Source organism: Crinia signifera, chromosome 12, assembly GCF_055691185.1.
Source record: "Crinia signifera chromosome 12, ASM5569118v1, whole genome shotgun sequence".
Classification (NCBI taxonomy): domain Eukaryota; kingdom Metazoa; phylum Chordata; class Amphibia; order Anura; family Myobatrachidae; genus Crinia; species Crinia signifera.
The window spans coordinates 84,095,151-84,114,365 of record NC_139228.1 but is presented as its reverse complement, the minus strand read 5'-3'; the positions used below and the strand labels follow the sequence as shown (position 1 = coordinate 84,114,365).

At 45.6% G+C, this 19,215-nt stretch overlaps 1 protein-coding gene across 12 annotated transcripts in view; it reads right to left on the bottom strand.

The window, feature by feature from the left end:
* The window catches only part of MTA1 (metastasis associated 1), a 180,755-nt gene that overhangs the window by 103,621 nt on the left and 57,919 nt on the right, over positions 1 to 19,215 (bottom strand). For 9 of the 12 annotated variants that reach the window (XR_014466106.1, XM_083165822.1, XM_083165824.1 and 6 more), the window contains exons 5-9: positions 16,054 to 16,117; positions 13,714 to 13,851; positions 9,872 to 9,989; positions 8,761 to 8,863; positions 2,745 to 2,844 (exon numbers count right to left, since the gene is read on the bottom strand). Coding sequence is in view for 11 of the 12 variants with exons in the window: in XM_083165822.1 (XP_083021948.1) it covers positions 2,745 to 2,844; positions 8,761 to 8,863; positions 9,872 to 9,989; positions 13,714 to 13,851; positions 16,054 to 16,117 (523 nt within the window). In the remaining variant the exon portion in view is untranslated. The remainder of the gene's footprint in view (positions 1 to 2,744; positions 2,845 to 8,760; positions 8,864 to 9,871; positions 9,990 to 13,713; positions 13,852 to 16,053; positions 16,118 to 19,215) is intronic. The other 3 variants (XM_083165828.1, XM_083165821.1, XM_083165827.1) reach the window with 1 other exon arrangement.

Sequence of the window (19,215 nt, the reverse complement as noted above, 5' to 3'; positions counted from 1 at the left end):
AACCTCGGTTGGCAATTACAGGGGTCAAACTTTTGCTGTAGTTCTTGACCAGGTTTGTACACACTGTAGCAGGTATGTGCAGTGGTGTAGCTTGGTTCCATGGTGCCCGGAGCAAGGGCATGTTTCGCGCGCGCCCCCCCCCCCTGCTAGTAAAACGCACAAATGGGGGTTAAGGATTAGTCCTGCCTGTTTCATACCTCCCAACATGACCCTCTCTAGGAGGGACACATTGCTCTGTTTCTGCACTTCCCTCTTCATTTATTATTGCCATCACCTGTTTCACACAGGTTAATTGATTAGAAAGGTGCTTCAACACATGTAATGCCAATCATTAATTAAGGTAGAAGTCCAGAAATAGAGCAATGTGTCCCTCCTGGAGAGGGTCATGTTCGGAGGTATGCTGTTCCTCTGGGTACCTTTGGAGATAGGGCCACACGGGCCAACTCACGTGCCCTGGGCTGGTGTCTGGGGTGGTCTGAGATCTTCCTAGTCTGTGCCACCGGATGCTGGGGGCCATCACTGGTCGCTGCCTGATGTGGGGGGGGGGGGGGGGGGGGTCAGTTGCTGTGGCCAGGTAGGTGCTGGCTCCCTGCCGCTCTGGCTGTTGCCCAGGCGACACTGGGTACTGCGGCCAGCTGCTGGGTATATAGGCTGGGTGCAGGGCCTGGGCTCTCCTTCACTCCTGTGGCCACCAGGACTTGCGGATCAAGGATGCCACATTGGCCATGGAGAGGAGAAGTGGAGAGGAAGAGGAAGCCCGAGGTCAGGGGTCAGTGCGACGAGGAGGAGGAGAGTGAAGCTGCATGGCGAGGGGCAGGAGGAGGAAGAGGAGCAGCGTGGCCAGCAGCGCATGGGAGCAGAGAGAGGACGGAGCGGAGATTGACAGCTCCAGTCCCCGGCACCCGACAGCAGCGCCCGATACCCGGCAGCCAGGTGCCATGGACTGGTGCGGTGATGCGGCTGCCGGGTATCGGGCGCTGCTGTCAGGTGCCGGGGACTGGAGCTGTCAATCTCCGCTCCGTCCTCTCTCTGCTCTGTTCCCACGCGCTGCTGGCAACGCTGCTGGCTGCTCTTCCTCCTCCTGCCCCATCGCCACGCAGCTTCACTCTCCTTCTCCTCCTCGTTGCGCTGACCCCCGACCCCGGGCTTCCTCTTCCTCTCCTAATGCGGGCTCCTTGTTCCGCCCCCCTACACAGGCACAACGGGATCCACGGCACCGAGGGGAGCGGGCGAGCAGGGCGGGGGAGCCGGCGGCAGAGCTCCGGCGCCAGGTGACATGTCGGCGCCCGGAGCTGGTGCTCCGCCCTAGATACGCCTCTGGGTATGTGGCCCACTCTTCCATGCAGATCTTCTTTAGATCTTTCATGTTTTGGGGCTGTTGCTGTGTAACACGGACTTTCAACTCCCTCCACAGATTTACTGTTGGGTTGAGGTCTGGAGACCAGCTAGGATCTTGAAATGCTGCTTATGGAGCCGCTCCTTAGTTGCCCGGGCCGTGTGTTTAAGGTCATTGCCATGCTGGAAGACCCAGCCACGTTCCATCTTCAATGCTCTTACTGAGGAGGTTTTTGGCTGAAATCACACAATACATGGCCCCATTTATGCACTCCTTAATATGGATAAGTTGTCCTGTCCCTTTTGCAGAAAACCAGCCCCAATGCATGATGTTTACACCCACATGCTTCACAGTGGGTATGGTGTTTTTGAGATGCCAATCATCATTCTTCTGCCACCAAACACTGTGAGCAGAGTTTATACCAAAAAGTTCTATTTTGCTCTCATCTGACCACATGACATTCTCCCAATCCTCCTCTGGATCATCCAAATGGTCACTGGCAAACTTTAGATGGGCCTGGGCATGTGCTGCCTTAAGTAGGGGGACCGTTTGCGGGCTGCAGGATTTGAATTCATCACAACGTAGTGTGTTACGAATTGTAACCTTTGTGACTGTGGTCCCAGCTCTCGAGGTCATTGACTAGGTCCACCCGTGTAGTTCTGGGCTGATTCCTCACCGTTCACAAGATCATTAATACACCACGAGATGAGATCTTGCATGGAGCCCCAGGTTGAGGGAGATTGTCAGTGATCTTGCATTTCTTCCATTTTTTCATTATTGCACCAACAGTTGATCAGTCTCACCAAGCTGCTTGCATATTGTCGAAAAGCTCATCCCAGCCTTGTGCAGCTCTACAATTTTGTCTGTGGTGTCCTTAGACAGCTCTCTGGTCTTGGCCGTGGAGGAGAAGTTCCAGTCTCACTGAAGGTGTGGACAGGTGCCTTTTATACAGATAAGCAGTTAAACAGGTGCCATTAATACAGGTGGAGGATAGAAGAGCTTCTTAACGAAGTAGCAATAGGTCTGTTAATCAGAAATCCTGCTGGTTTGTAGGTGTCCAAATATTTTTCCCCACCAGAATACACAAATAAATTGGTGTCAACTTGCACAATCGGTGGCTGTCCAAATACTATTTTGCCCCACTGTACATACATATACACACAAACCCATTAATTTGTATAGTCCTTCAAGGAAGAAAACATTCTTGCACAAACTGATGTGTGATATAAATATTCAGCACCCCCCCCCCCCAAAACATTTAAGTCACATGTCTGTTAATGGTTTCCAATGCTGTATATTTTATTTTTGGTATACTAGTCACTGCATATACGTTAAGCAATGGTTTGCTGGTCAATGAAAGCAATATTTTTCAACCACCACCATTAGTAATAAATGTTATCCTTTTTACCAATGTAATGTCTCTGGAGGCGGCTGCTGCGCTCATGTGTAGACTAGGTTGCCGGACAGAACTACTGCAGTCTAGTGCACGGGCGAAAGTGCCTACAGATCTGAAAAAACACAAGTAAAACAAAAAGTGCTATTACAGTTATTCATGCAAATGTTAAACAAGAAAAGCAATCACATGAACCTGTAAACAATGCTCATTTAGGAAGAGTAGTCAAATCATTAAGTTCTTCCAATTAAGTAAACACAACAAAAGGGAAAAGGAAAGAAAGAGAAAAACAAAAAGGCAGAATTCAAAATGTTGGACAACCCGATTTATGATCACTTTTTGGTCAGAATCAGCAATCAGTAAACCCCATACAAAATTAGATAGATAGATATATAGATTTTTATTTGTTTCTTTTTTTTTGGTACTTGTTTCCTAGCACGGTGCCCACGATTTTTATCTTATGCCATCGTATCGATCGGATCGCATCGCATGCGATGTGATCAGACCCGATTTTTAATTATACAGGCACCCTGATGGGTGATTACTATGTTAAATGCACCCCCATTGTTAACGCCACCCCCACTATCAAAGCCAACCTGAAGCATGGCAAGCGCAGCGAGCCCGCGAGGGGCGGCGGTACGCGTCCTCCGACCTTTTCATACCCACACTATCCACATTGACGTGGAGTTGTTTTTATATAGTGTGGCGAGCGCAGCAAGCCCAAAGCGTGGCGAGTGGACACTGAATACTTCACATGTATTCCACGTTCGCTCGCCACACTTAGGGCTCGGTGGCTCACTGCGCTCGCCACACTATATAAAAACAACTCCATACCGATGTGGATAGTGGGGATATGAAAAGGTCGGAGGACACGTACCGCTGCGCTCGCCACGCTTTGGGTTGGCGTTGATAGTGGGGGTGGCGTTAACAATGGGGGTGCATTTAACATAGTAATCACCCATCAGGGTGCCTGTACAATAAAAAAAATCGGGTCTGATCGCATCGCATGCCATTGTAATGGCATGCGATGCGACACAATATTAAAATTGTACAGTGCAGGTCTTACGACCGAAAATCGGGTCCCATCGCATACCTTAATTAGTGGTATGCGATGGCATACGATGGGCGCCATGCTAGGAAACAAGTACCTTTTTTTTTTTTACACAATTGTCTGTGAAATTGAGAATTGCCCCAGTTGACTGCAGATGTATGGGCCTTCTTTCCTTGGTCATTCCCGAGATAGAGATTCCTTCTCATCTTCATACCCACCTGTAAACGAACTCATCCCAGGAGATAATTGGTTGCCAGAGGGAACCACTTACAGCAAACTATTTCAGGTTTAGTGAAAACAGATTTGCTATAAAATGTAAAACTAAATTTATAACCCCTATTCATATACAGGGTGATTCAAAAGTCGTAGTACACCCTTTTGTATAAAAAAAAAAAAGGAAATGGGAAAACTGAATACTCCAGTAAGGTATGTTCACCCATATTGCCTTTGAGAAAGCTCTATGAGCAAAACGTGTTAGAAGGTGGTATTTCAGCCACAGTGGAGGAGGACTACAAGTCCCAGTGGAACTACAAACCTCAAACCAGCTGCCCGAACGAGAACTTTATTACCCACCAAACAATATCAAAGGTGCAAGCCACACCGCAATTGGATACAAAAGGGACTTTTGGACCAACCAAAGGGACTACCTTACCATCATTTTGATCCATGTTCCCAAACCTACAGGTGGACGGTAAATATAACCACTCTAAACTACTATAGGAGGTGGTCCATTGATCATCCAGGCATTAATAGAAACGACCAGTGAGGACTTACAAATATCCAATTAAAGAGTCCCCCCACCACCACATTTTTAGATGAGATCTGCAATGTCTTTTTAAACTATGTTTTTATTGTTTCTTCCATGTGATATACCCCATACCAGTGTGTATAAAATTTTCATGCTTTTAGAAATATAAAAATTTGTTAAGTCAATCCAACATAATTGGTACCTTTTTTTAAACCAGTGCTGCATACCTGTTCTTTTGTTTCTTTGGTTTTTAGGTTCGGTACATACCCAGAAACATAAAAAGAGATTGCCCACCTCACCATACCTTACTGGAGTATTCAGTTTTCTCATTTCCTTCACAGTTTTTGAATCACTCTGTACTATGCTGTATGTCAAAACAAATTTTTAGGGTTTCTCAAAAAATAAAAATTAAAAACTCCTGCTCCCCAGGGTTTTTCCCATTCCTCTTGTTCCTAAAAGTGAGTATATGTAATTTGAGCTTCGTAGCTGCAGAGAAAAGTTTGCCCTTAGGGACCAAAAGTTTCGGAAATTCATCAACTTTCCAGTATTTCCTCCTTATTTTGAATTTTAGGATGGGAACTTTGGGTAGGCTCATAAAAAATGGAAACAGTTATTAAAAATTGATAACAGTACCCTAAAAGTAAAAAATTACCATTTCCACCTTCCTTGGACGCACCCCAAATTTATACCGATATTGTAAATACTAGCTAATTTGAAAGAAAAGCTTTATTTCGCAACACCAGACTCTCTCAAACTTTTTCTGATTAAAAAAAACTTGAATACAGATTTCTTGAAACATGGCATTTTCTTTCCATTTTTTCTAGTGTATTGTATTTTTTGCATTTGTCTTTGTTTGAAAATGGCGTCGCTATGTCACACGCTGTGTTATGGCGTCGCTATGTCACACGCTGTGTTATGGCGTCACTATGTCCCACGCTGTGTTATGGCGTCACTGTCACACGCTGTGTTATGGCGTCACTATGTCCCACGCTGTGTTATGGCGTCACTATGTCCCACGCTGTGTTATGGCGTCACTATGTCCCACGCTGTGTTATGGCGTCACTATGTCCCACGCTGTGTTATGGCGTCACTATGTCCCACGCTGTGTTATGGCGTCACTATGTCCCACGCTGTGTTATGGCGTCACTATGTCCCACGCTGTGTTATGGCGTCACTATGTCACACGCTGTGTTATGGCGTCACTATGTCACACGCTGTGTTATGGCGTCACTATGTCACACGCTGTGTTATGGCGTCACTATGTCACACGCTGTGTTATGGCGTCACTATGTCACACGCTGTGTTATGGCGTCACTATGTCCCACGCTGTGTTATGGCGTCACTATGTCCCACGCTGTGTTATGGCGTCACTATGTCCCACGCTGTGTTATGGCGTCACTATGTCCCACGCTGTGTTATGGCGTCACTATGTCCCACGCTGTGTTATGGCGTCACTATGTCCCACGCTGTGTTATGGCGTCACTATGTGACACGCTGTGTTATGGCGTCACTATGTCACACGCTGTGTTATGGCGTCACTATGTCACACGCTGTGTTATGGCGTCACTGTCACACGCTGTGTTATTGCGTCACTATGTCACACGCTGTGTTATGGCGTCACTATGTCACATGCTGTGTTATGGCGTCACTATGTCACCCGCTGTGTTATGGCATCACTATGTCACCCGCTGTGTTATGGCGTCACTATGTCACACGCTGTGTTATGGCGTCACTATGTCACACACTGGGGGGAATGTACTAAGATGTGAGTCCTATTTCACATGGGATGTTGCTATGGGCAACCAATCAGAATCTACTAATTTATTTAGCGTCTTCTAGATTTTAGGTGGTGCTAAATAAATAAGTAGATTCTGATTGGTTGCCCATAGCAACATCCCATGTGACATAGAACTCACATCTTCGTGAATGTCGGCTGTGTTACAGCATCACTATATTACACACTGTGGGGGTTATTCTGGTTCCTTCGGTCCCCTGCGTGCATTCGAACATGGGACCGATGTTTTACATCTGCGCAGCCGGATTTCTCTGAATGTGCAGATGCAGGAATTTTGCAGCCTTGCGAGTCAACCAGAATAAGGGCCTGTGTCATAGCATCACTATGTTACACCAACGTAATCACCATTGTAGACATTTCTTTAATAAACAGTACAGCGCTATGTATAATAAACAGTACAGCGCTATGTATAATAAACAGCACAGCGCTATGTATAATAAACAGCACAGCGCTATGTATAATAAACAGAACAGCGCTATGTATAATAAACAGTACAGCGCTATGTATAATAAACAGTACAGCGCTATGTATATGTAGGAGTCTCTTATTTATCCCTCCGGGTCGCCACAGAAGGGATATGATTTATTCATACTCTGACTGGCGGGGAGAGAACCTCACAGCGATCACCACAACACCAGGGATGATGTATTGGACGGCTGAGGATTCTCACAATTGGAGCGGTCACTATTTGTCATTATATGGTAACAATATTTCTCAATGAGAGTAGTTTAGAGGCACTGTAACATACCGCAATACACAATAGTGGGATAGACAATTCAATTATGTGTAGAAATCCAGATTACCATTGCAATCTCCCTATTTAGAGTAACCCACTGCACACTGGTGCGCTGATGTCCAGTTAAGATTAGGGTTCCTGGGCAAATTTAATTTTAAGTAGGAAAGGATTTTGAGAACCCAGTAGGTTATTTTCATTGCAGTGACACAGGATATAAAATAATAAAAAAGACTGAATCAGATAGAAAATTAGAGGCATTGACTTTGAGGAGTCAATGCCTCTAATTTTCTAACGTTGGGACCGTGAAATGCATTGTGGGTGACAAAATTACTGCAACCTCTTCTTGTTTTTTTTGGCTTCTTTTTTAAAGGTGTATCTAGTGTGATACTAGTCAACTCCCAACAGTCGTTTTTCAAACCCAGCCTGTAACATGGCAGCTAGGAGCTGATTGGCTGGCTGTTTATCTCTTTCCATTTTATCACTTTTTAAAGCTTGACACATCTGGCCCAAAGTGTGAAAAAAAAAAATACAGGGAAAAAGAAACATGAAAAATAATGTATAAATATCCAGGTAGACCGGTGCATTTATGGGCAACTTGATATGCTTCAAGGGCTGCATATACGTGGAGCACCAACCTTCAAAATGGCTGCACAGAACTCCTAATTCTGTAATACAAACGCGCCAATTTGTACACACCCACATCGCTCATCTCCAAACACCTGAAATTTTATTCCAAAATGCCATCACCAGCCACAAACCTCCCACGTATCACAAGGCGTGGATCTGCAGAGGAGAGCTCACTGTGCTACTTGTGCACCATCTTGTTTCCAATGCCACCGGGACTATATTAAAACCACATGCAAACAAACAATTCCATCTTCCACTTCTGCACACCAGAGATGCCCATTCAAATGACAGAGTGAATCTGCGCTCCCCCCTCCAATACCAAATGGATCCTATGTTTTTGCCAGCGACAATGGGCACCCCGATCTCTGCTACAGCAGCAGGGAAACACTGTCTCGCTGATCAGAACAAAAAAGGTCCCCTCAAATCAGGCCCATCTCCTGCTACACCGGATTAATTGAATCTCTCCTGGCTCATCCAACGCCATCTACTACACCTGTCTACATCAGTGATCTACCAGAATAAGATATAGAGAGACCCGTGTGCCTTGTATTGTTATTTACAAACAATAAGACATTTTTTCATTGATATACTGTATTACAAAGATATTTTTAAAAAGCCACACGTGAAACTAGAACCGATCTAAAGGGGCATACACATGGGGCGATAATAGACCGTTTTCTAAAACCCCTTTTACAGCAGCTTAAATAACCTGGGTTTTACACGGGAGTGCGCAAAAACTTGGGTTTGCAGGCTGTGTAAATGCTTCTATTTGAAATGACCAAGTTTGTGAGACTCGGCATTACAACCCAGGAAGCAAGCAGGATTGGACATGGATTCAACCCGGCTTGCTGTGAAGTGTAAACGGGTAACTGCCACTGCAATGCAATAGCCGGGAGATGCCTCCGGTGAAATCACAACATACACTATATGTGTTAAGGAGGGCTATCTAGCCACCAGAAAGCACAAGGGAGATTTCCCTAGCCCAGGCTCAGGATAAATTGCCCCGTGTGTATGCGCTCTAACAATAACCAACTAAAAACAGACTATAATAGGAATAATCACCCAATTCCTTACCGTGCTACTACCAAGAACTGATCTATCTGTTTGTCAGTAAGAGGGTTGCTCGCCTCCCAAACTTTAGTTTCGAGATAAGCTTGGTCTCTACCGTCTTCTGCTCCTGTATAGAAAAAGAAAAAAAATAGGACATTTTAGATGAAGCCCGTTGCACCAGAGCAAATTTAAAATCTGGTTGAAACTTACATTATAAGAATACAAAATAAAAGTTGATAAAAAGCCGAACAGAAAAGAGGACGAGTTGCTTTCACTTAGGGGCAGATTGAAATAGCTGCAGATTGCGATGTGTGGTCCTTTCTTCCAAATAAGTACCTGTAACAATTCATCACCCCATATGCATCCTATTACTGAATACCAAAAGCTGCCCATACACCAGAGCCATGTACATGCGATTCGGTCACTTTTTATGTGATTGCGGCAATTGCAGAAAGGTAAGGTACCAGGAGAGGGGGCAGGACAGGTACCAGGGGAAGGGGGAGACCAGAGTGGGATACCATTTGAGACCCTTTCCCACTGCCAAAAAAACGGGTCTTAAAACGGGTAGGACACTGCTTTTTACCCGTTTAACAAATACCGGTATTTGTTAAACGGGTAAAGCACCCTGGAGCTTTCCAACTGCAGCTCTACCCGTTTAAGGCTAAAAAAACTGCAATATACTGTTTAAGAGCTGCAGTGGGAAAGGGGCATGAGTATACATAGACAGTGCCGAAGTAGGATTTACAAGACCAATACAACAATCTAAGCTGACTTTACAAGAACAAGGCATATTTATCTTTGAAAAAAAAAAAGCAATATTCACAATAAAAAGACTGAAACACATAGAATGGCCACCACCGAGAGTTTTATTTTTTTCTAAAACATTTTGAAACATCATAAAAAAAAAAAGAAAAAGAAAAGGTACTTATGGAATATCTAGGCTCCAGTTTTTCTTATGAGACCGCGTCCCCTCACTGCGCTCGCCAAGCTTCGGGCGCTGCGCTCGCCACACTATATAAAATCAACTCCATGCGTAGTTGGATAGTAGGGGTATGAAAAAATGGGGTGCATTTAACATGGGAGCCCAGATCATACATAAGTACCAAAGAAAAGAAAGGACCACAAAGTGCTTTACCCTCTTCCAGAAGATCCATAATGTCCGCTTGATATCGGTTTCCCACGCGGATTTCTCCTTTATCTGCCAGGAGAGTTTTCTGCTGAGGATCGTAAACTAAAGAGTAAAAAAAGAAATCCTAAAGAGGATGAAAAAAAAAAAAAAAACGTGTTATAGAGGTTACAAGAATCTATGAGAAATCACCTACTGACATAAAACGGGCAGCACTGAGGTCATGGGTTCTATTCCCACCATGTGTTATATATACAGGGCAGCACGGACGGTGTAATGGTTAGCATTACTGCCTCACAGCACTAAGGTCATGGGTTCTATTCCCACCATGTGTTATATATACGGGGCAGTACGGATGGTGTAATGGTTAGCATTACTGCCTCACAGCGCTGAGGTCATGGGCTCTATCCCCACCATGTGTTATATATACAGGGCAGCACGGACGGTGTAATGGTTAGCATTACTGCCTCACAGTGCTGAGGTCATGGGTTCTATTCCCACCATGTGTTATATATACGGGGCAGTACGGATGGTGTAATGGTTAGCATTACTGCCTCACAGCGCTGAGGTCATGGGCTCTATCCTCACCATGTGTTATATATACAGGGCAGTACGGATGGTGTAATGATTACATTACTGCCTCACAGCGCTGAGGTCATGGGTTCTATCCCCACCATGTGTTATATATACGGGGCAGTACGGATGGTGTAATGGTTAGCATTACTGCCTCACAGTGCTGAGGTCATGGGTTCTATCCCCACCATGTGTTATATATACAGGGCAGCACGGATGGTGTAATGGTTACATTACTGCCTCACAGCACTGAGGTCATGGGCTCTATCCCCACCATGTGTTATATATACAGGGCAGTACGGATGGTGTAATGATTACATTACTGCCTCACAGCGCTGAGGTCATGGGCTCTATCCCCACCATGTGTTATATATACAGGGCAGTACGGATGGTGTAATGATTACATTACTGCCTCACAGTGCTGAGGTCATGGGTTCTATCCCCACCATGTGTTATATATACGGGGCAGTACGGATGGTGTAGTGGTTAGCATTACTGCCTCACAGCACTGAGGTCATGGGTTCTATTCCCACCATGTGTTATATATACGGGGCAGTACGGATGGTGTAATGGTTATATTACTGACTCACAGCTCTGAGGTCATGGGTTCTATTCCCACCATGTGTTATATATACGGGGCAGTACGGATGGTGTAATGGTTAGCATTACTGCCTCACAGCACTGAGGTCAAGGGTTCTATCCCCATCATGTGTTATATATATGGAGCAGTACGGACGGTGTAATGGTTAGCATTACTGCCTCACAGCGCTGAGGTCATGGGTTCTATCCCCACCATGTGTTATATATACGGGGCAGTACGGATGGTGTAATGGTTACATTACTGCCTCACAGCACTGGGGTCATGGGCTCTATCCCCACCATGTGTTATATATACGGGGCAGTACGGATGGTGTAATGGTTACATTACTGCCTCACAGCACTGAGGTCATGGGTTCTATTCCCACCATGTGTTATATATACGGGGCAGTACGGATGGTGTAATGGTTAGCATTACTGCCTCACAGCACTGAGGTCATGGGTTCTATCCCCTCCATGTGTTATATATACGGGGCAGTACGGATGGTGTAATGGTTACATTACTGCCTCAAGGCACTGAGCTCATGGGTTCTATCCCCACCATGTGTTATATATACGGGGCAGTACGGACCGTGTAATGGTTAGCATTACTGCCTCACAGCGCTGAGGTCATGGGTTCTATCCCCACCATGTGTTATATATAATGGGCAGTACGGATGGTGTAATGGTTATAGCATTACTGTCTCACAGCACTGAGGTCATGGGTTCTATCCCCACCATGTGTTATATATACACGGGGCAGTACGGACGGTGTATTGGTTAGCATTACTGCCTCACAGCGCTGAGGACATTGGTCGGTACTCTTTACTTAGCATGGCGCCCATCGCGGCCATTGAATGCACTAAAAAATCGGGTGCAACGCGACCGACGCGATTTCCCATAGGGAACAATGTTAAATGTCTCAATTGACCCGATTTTCCTGTTCAATGCCTCAATTGACCCGATTTTTCCATAGGAAACAATGTTAAATGGCCCACAGAGGCCAAATAGGCACCCTGAAGTGTGAAATGGCCCCCACCCCACGATCAAAGTGAACCCGAAGCGTGGCGAGCCCGCGAGGGGCGGCGGTACGTGTCCTACGACCTTTTCATACCCCCACTATCCACGTCGGCGTGAAGTTGAGAATAGAATAGTGTGGCGAGCGCAGCGAGCCACCGAGCCCGAAGCGTGGCGAGCGCAGCGAGCCCCGCGTGGGGACGCGGATACCTGTGAAGCCCGCGAAGGGACGCGTTTACCTGTGAAGGTATCCGCGTGCGCTCGCCACGCTTCGGGCTCGCTGCGCTCGCCACACTATTCTATTCTCAACTCCACGCCGACGTGGATAGTGGGGGTATGAAAAGGTCGTAGGACGCGTACCGCCACCTGTCGCGGGCTCGCCACACTTCAGGTTGACGTTGATCATGGGGTGGCGTTAACAATTGTGGGGGCCATTTCACACTTCAGGGTGGCTATTTGGCCTCTGTGGGCCATTTAACATTGTTTCCTAAGGAAAAATCGGGTCAATTGAGGCATTGAACAGGAAAATCGGGTCAATTGAGACATTTAACATTGTTCCCTATGGAAAATCGCGGGCATCGCGTCGCACCCGATTTTTAGTGCATTCAATGCCCGCGATATTTTTTACCTGCGATGCCCACGATCAAAATCGTGGGCGCCGTGCTAGGTAAAGAGTACCCATTGGTCAGATTCCCACTATGGCCCTACTGTAACTGTGCGGAGTTTGTATATTTTCCCTGTGCCTGCGTGGGTTTCCCTTTTCCTCCCACACTCCAAGAATATACTGGTAGATTAATTGGTATCGAAGAAAATATACTTTAGCGTGAATGCGTGTACATGCGGTAGGGAATATAGATTGGAAGCTCCACTGGGGCAGGGACCGATGTGAATGTTCAAATATTCTCTGTACAGCGCTGCGGAATATGTGTGTGCTATATAATAACTCATAAGAAATAAAGATCTAATATAGGGGCAGATGTTTTAAGCTTTAACAAGAGATAAATGCAAGGATGATAGAGGGCGGGATGTATTAATATACATCGCCGCCCTTCGCCTGCCAGCTGCCATGATGCTACCTTATATGTACTAACATATGCGGCTAGCATCGGGTTGTGGTGACGGAGACCCCCGTGATACCTGTAATGTGGTGTGTGGGGGTCTCCGTCACCTCCCAGCGGTTGTCCGTGTCCCCCTGCTTCTCCCCCTCCCCCCTGCAGCTGGATGTCCTCCCGGCTTTGACACCTGCTGGGGGAGGAGATCAATGGAAGACGGGAGGGGGGGGGGCGCGCAGAGGGTGGCGATACCCTGCCCAGCAGAGACGGGGCGGATGGCTAATGGTACATAGGAAAATGCAGTAAAACTCCTGTTTTACCGCATTTTCCCTTTAGTACATACCGCTGTACAGAGATAAACATCCAGCCAATCAGCTACTTACTGCCATGTTACAGGCTGTGTTTGAAAAAAGTCAGTAAGGAGCTGATTGGCTGGACGTTTATCTCCCTTTATCACCCTTGCATTTATCTCTTGTTAAGGCTTAATACATCTGCCCCATAGTTTGCAGAGAAATTAGGATTTAGTATCTTCTTTCTGTATCATGACCTGACAGATTTGGACTTGTCCCCATGTATTTACATTTCCTAATCGCAAATAGTGAAATTGTATGGCATGGGCCCACAGAACCTTACTTTGGAGTAAAGTAGGTCCTCCGCCTCTGCCCCGCACTGCTCGATGCTGCCCTCAGCTAAGGTGCAGAGAGGCCGGAGCACTGCAGCGTTTGCCCTAGGGTGCTCAGGTGGAGCAGCCACGTCACTTCTGGTGGAGGCCTGTCAGTTCAATGAGAAGATAACCAATTCAGTAGGAGCAGAAGTGTAAAGGAAGGAATATGGCCTGGTCTCTGCAGGCAGATGCAGGTGAGCAGGGGTGTGACGTAGAAACAAATTACCCATACCTCCCTACAGCAGTGCGCTCCCAAAAGGGGGGGGGCTTCTGAGAAAGGCGCGTGTCCATTTTTGGGGGCCCTGGCGGGGCATGACTCAGTGAGTGAAGGGGGGGGGGATCTCCCCACTTGCAACCCCCCCTCCCACTGCTGCGGGACACTGCTGCCTATTGGTGGGCCGCAGGACCATCCCCTCTCCCCCACCCAAAAAAAAAAAAAAAGGAACAGTTGGGAGATGTGCATTACCTGAGCCCATTTATTGTTTTTAAATGAATGAAACAAAAATATAACATTAAGATGCTGAATCATAATAAAACAAGAGGTTTCTACAGGGCTGGTTGGTTTAAAACAAATGGTTTGGTTTAGATTAACAGGGTATGGGACCTGCGCTAAGGAATTGCAGAGTGTAATGGGTGACAGACACTGTATAGTATATAAAGGGATGCGAATAATATGTGGTTTCTACTATATTGCAAGCAACCTACAGTATAGAGGGAGACCATGTATGGTGCAAATAAGGTGTTTATTATGCAAATTATCTTAGGTCACAATGCCGTATATCATTTATTTACATAGAAGGCATATTGAGCGCAATATGACGGTGAAATAAGGGGGTTGGGGGTGTGGCCACAACGGGGTAGCCGCAAGTCTGAGGGTGGGAAAGGTAGTTAATTGGGAATAAGGGTATAGTCACGGTGGTGATAAACGTGAGGAGCCAGAACAGGCAGAGTCACAGTACGGGCAGTGGCCACAGGGGGCTGGCGTCCCATCCCCTCCGCAGTGCACCTCTAACCTGTTTTGACAATATGCTCCTTCTCTGGTCCTCCTATTTTTAATATATAATTTATTTTTTTATTAAAAATGCAAAACCTGTTTTCTGACCCCGACAAGACCATGTCCACATACATAATCAGCAAAGCAGCAATGTTCTCCCCAGGTTCAAGTTAATGGGCGCTATACACTTTTGTTTATTTCTTTTTTAAATGCCACTTGGTGCTATTCTACTACAGGGCCTGACTAATAGCACAGTAACAGACATCCCGATACCATCTATAAGGGGCAGAGGGAAAGTGGCAACATTGCAGAAATGGGAGAGCGAGCGTGCAGATGTTCACTGTATATCAGGCACAATTATATTGCTGTCCAGAAAGCAAGTGTAAATATTTCATTCTTTAAATGATTGAATTTGAAATAAAGCTTAAATCAGTACAAGGATGTCAACATTTCTCATTTCCGCAACGTATTACATTATATTGCCCTCACAGATTACTTCCGAATTCAACACGGTCGGCAAAAATCATCTGGGGAGCAAATTTCGCAGGAACACAGAGGTCTTAGGGTCAGATGTACTAAACATGAAAAGTGTCAGGTAGGAGCCAATCAGCTCCTACCTGACATTTTTCACACTCAGTCTGTGACATGGCAGGAAGGAGCTGATTGGCTGGGGGTTTATCACTCTTCATTTGATCACTTTTGAAGCTTAGTGCATCTGGCCCTTAATCATTTGATGGGGACTCAAAAGGGACCAGTCAGATCATTAGATCTGCAGGATTACATAGGGCTTGAGCTCGATCAGAATAAAACTCATTCAAATAAAAAAAAGGTCTATGCCCCAAGTTAGGCAGTCCTAATTCATACATATGTAGGTGCGCTCATCGTTGCTGCGACCCGGCCGCTCGTGCTGGTCCGTCACGCCAAATGCAAACACGCAGCTCGGAATCGCCACAGAATAATATCGCCATTGAATGAGTTTCCATGAACAGAAGGAGAGCAAGATGCATGTGTGTGTGGTGACAAGATCATGCCAATCGCCATGCGAGTCCTATGTGGCAACGATGAGCGTGGCAATACCTGGCAAATTATATTCCGTTTTTTTTTTTTTTTGCTTCAGTTCCTGTTTTACTATTTGCCCATGCTAAAACTGATGCAGGGCATGCTGGGATGTGTAGTTCAACAACAGCTGGAGTGTCAAGGTTAGCCATCACTGGTATATAGTGTGCAAGGGTGACAGGAACAGAGAGGCGCAGAATCAGAAAGTATCACAATATACAAGACACCTTCTGAGAAAATAGAGACAAAAACTTCTTACCTCTCTTTCCAAGTACGATTTTAAGGACTCCGTCTCATTTAAGAGCGTAACACTGCACTTTCCCCTGCAAGTTACAAAAAAGGAGAACACATTAGTTTGCAGAAGTCCGACTAGACAAATAGCGGATTCCCGCACCAGGATAAAGACAAAAAGCTCAGAGTACCGAAGGAATCTACTGAAGATACTGCTGCGTATCAATATCACTTAATTATTCGGTGCTAACAACTGGTTTTAACCCTCCCGAGTGCCAAGTGATGTTATTTATTTTTTTATTAAAAAAGGTGTGAAAATTGCCAAGCAACCATTTTTATTCATCATAATGACCTGTAACGTTTACATTACATAGAAATATAAATCTTTTTTAGCAAAACATTTTTCATTTGAATTTATATAACAAATGTGAGCAATGCTGCCATTTTCAGCAGATATTTTGAACAGCTCCTGCAGAGATGTTGGACATGAAAAGGTTAAATCATGTAGAATTTAAACATTGAGAGCAAAGAAAACCAGTTTAACAGGATGCACTCATCCCTCCACAAACAAGGTAAGTAAAAATCACATTTTATTAAAGAATTTAATAAAAACTCTATAATAAAATTTACTTACCTGCTCTCTTTGGACGAGATGTACTAAGCCTTGAAAAGTGATAAAATGGAGTGATAAACCACCAACCAACCAGATACCCACAGTCATCTTTAAAACAATCTATAACATGACAGTTAGGGGCTGATTAGTTGGTCATTTAGCGCTCTCCATTTTTATCACTTTTGAAGTTTAGTAAATCTGTTCCTATGTTAGAATTCAGACTATGTTGGGCGTTTTTTTTTTTTACTTCATTGAAAGCTAGATAATTAAGTTTATTACCGTATTTTTCGGACCATAAGACTCACTTTTCCTCCCCAAAAAAGTGGGGGGAAAAGTGTGTGCGTCTTATGGAGCAAATATTGGAATATTAACATGCAAAAAACTCCTGAATGCTGGTGCTGCTGCACCAGCATCTCAGGAGCTGCAGCAGAGCCCGCTCCCCCTCCCGTGGTACTTGTCAGCAGCTTAGACTTAGAGGTCCGGGCAGCGGGGTCCTTTTGGAGAATGGGATATCATCGGCGGGGAACTATCATGGGATCTAGCACTACTAGTTCCCATCTGCCGCAGGGACCCCGCCGACGATATGCCATTCGCCAAACGGACCTCACCCCAGCGTCTCCCTACCGCTGCCAGCATGTCATCATCCCTCGCCCGGCACCTTTACACTCACCCCCTAACATTCCCACGGAGCCGGGTGTCTGTCTCCAATCCCCATATGTCCGATCACCAGGTGTACCGAGGGATTGAGCTGCCGCGTTGCTGGAGGGACGGAGCGGCCGGGTAAGAGGAAGGTAGGAGCTTCCAGTATCTAAGGGGAAGACAGACAGCGCTTCCAGGAGGCTGCCACCGCTGGGAGCCGGGTATAAGGGGGACAGCGCGCTGCCGATGCTGGGAGCTGTGTGGAGGAGGGGGAATGTGAGGCAGTCATTTGCCACCGGGCTACAGTACTCTGTGCCCGCTCAACACCACCCACTGCCCACTTGTCTGTCCTGGCATCGCGTCCGCTGGCTAGAAGGCAGACCTTTCACCCTGCTTGAAGCTGCCCATTAGATTTAGCTCTCAGCCTCCTGACATTAACAAGGAGCAGTCACCTATAGGCAGCTCCTCTTAGGCACTGCAGCGAGACTCGACTCTACAGCAGGTTTGTGTCTCACCTGCCTGGGGCTACCTGCATGGTGGAGGGGTGACACAGTGCATTTTTAATAAGTGGACGAATGAGCTACCACTTTCTTTCCTCCCCATGTCCCCTCCTCTCTCTATAGGTCTATCACTCTGCCCACCATGTCTCTCTGCCATTCTGCCCCTCTGCCCATGTCACTCTGCACCTCTCTGCTATTGTATTTCTGCCCCTCTCTGCCCATGTCATTGTGCCTATGTCTCTCTGCCCCTATCTGCCTCTCTCCCTACGTCTCTTCCTCTCTGCCTATGTCTCTGCTGTTCTGCCAGATCATTCCTGCCCATAACCTCATCCTCAGAATATTTTTTTCCTGTTTTCCTCCTCTAAAACTAGGTGCGTCTTATAGTCCGGTGCGTCTTATAGAGCGAAAAATACGGTAATCTTGCAAAATATTGTGCATAAAGCAGATGGCATTATGTTACTTAACCCTTTGAGTGCTAACATTTGTGAGCGATGCGCAAAATATCTGCAAAAAAATGCCAGCATTGCTCACATTTGTTATATAAATTAAAATGATTAGATTTCCTATACAAGGTAAACACAGAATTGTATATAGGCAGTATATTGTGGGAACCCCCTCAGGTGGACCACAGCACAGCACTCCTGGAGTGGAGACACAAATCCTGGAGTGCCGTGCTGTGGTCCACCTGATGGGGTTCCCATAATGTAATATAATATATCTCTTGTAGACGATCTTTTCAATATTATTTTATTTGAAGAAATTTACATTGTATCTTGATATATTTATGTGAATTGCTACAAGTTATTAAATTGTACATTTTATTTATTAATTCACCTGCAATTTCAATATTTATTTATAGAATGTCTTCAAATTGACAGTGATATGACAGTTAGCCGCTGATACCCCTATTCACATACAGCATACTGGCACATAAGATTAATGTGGCAGATCCTGTCCAAGCTTCAGAACAGCAGCAGGGCTAAGGAGATCTAAAACGGGTTTTCCTGGGATGTATTTGGAATCACTGACTGATTAGCTGCACCTTGTGCTTCATGTTATGTGTGTGTGTTCAAGAGAGAAGGTTGGGGTTCCCAATGGCAGCTCATGCCTGGGCAATAGGCTTGCGGGGGTCTGAAGATAACATTAGGGAGTCTCTGGAAGTACCCTTATTATGAGAACTGCCAGGCAGTAACTTAAGAAATGCCAATCTGTTATCCTGGAATGCTGAGAAAAAACAAACAAACAGGCTTCATCTTTAACCAATGCATGTGATTCCTTGTAAATATAAATACACTGCATCATGCTTACTTTACCCCTAAATTGAGATTTATTACTATTGTCTTAAATAATTGATTTAAGAGCAAACCGCCTGAAGCACATTTGATGCATTTGTGGTCCGGTAAAGCAACCACCGGGTCTGTTATTGATTTGACAGCTT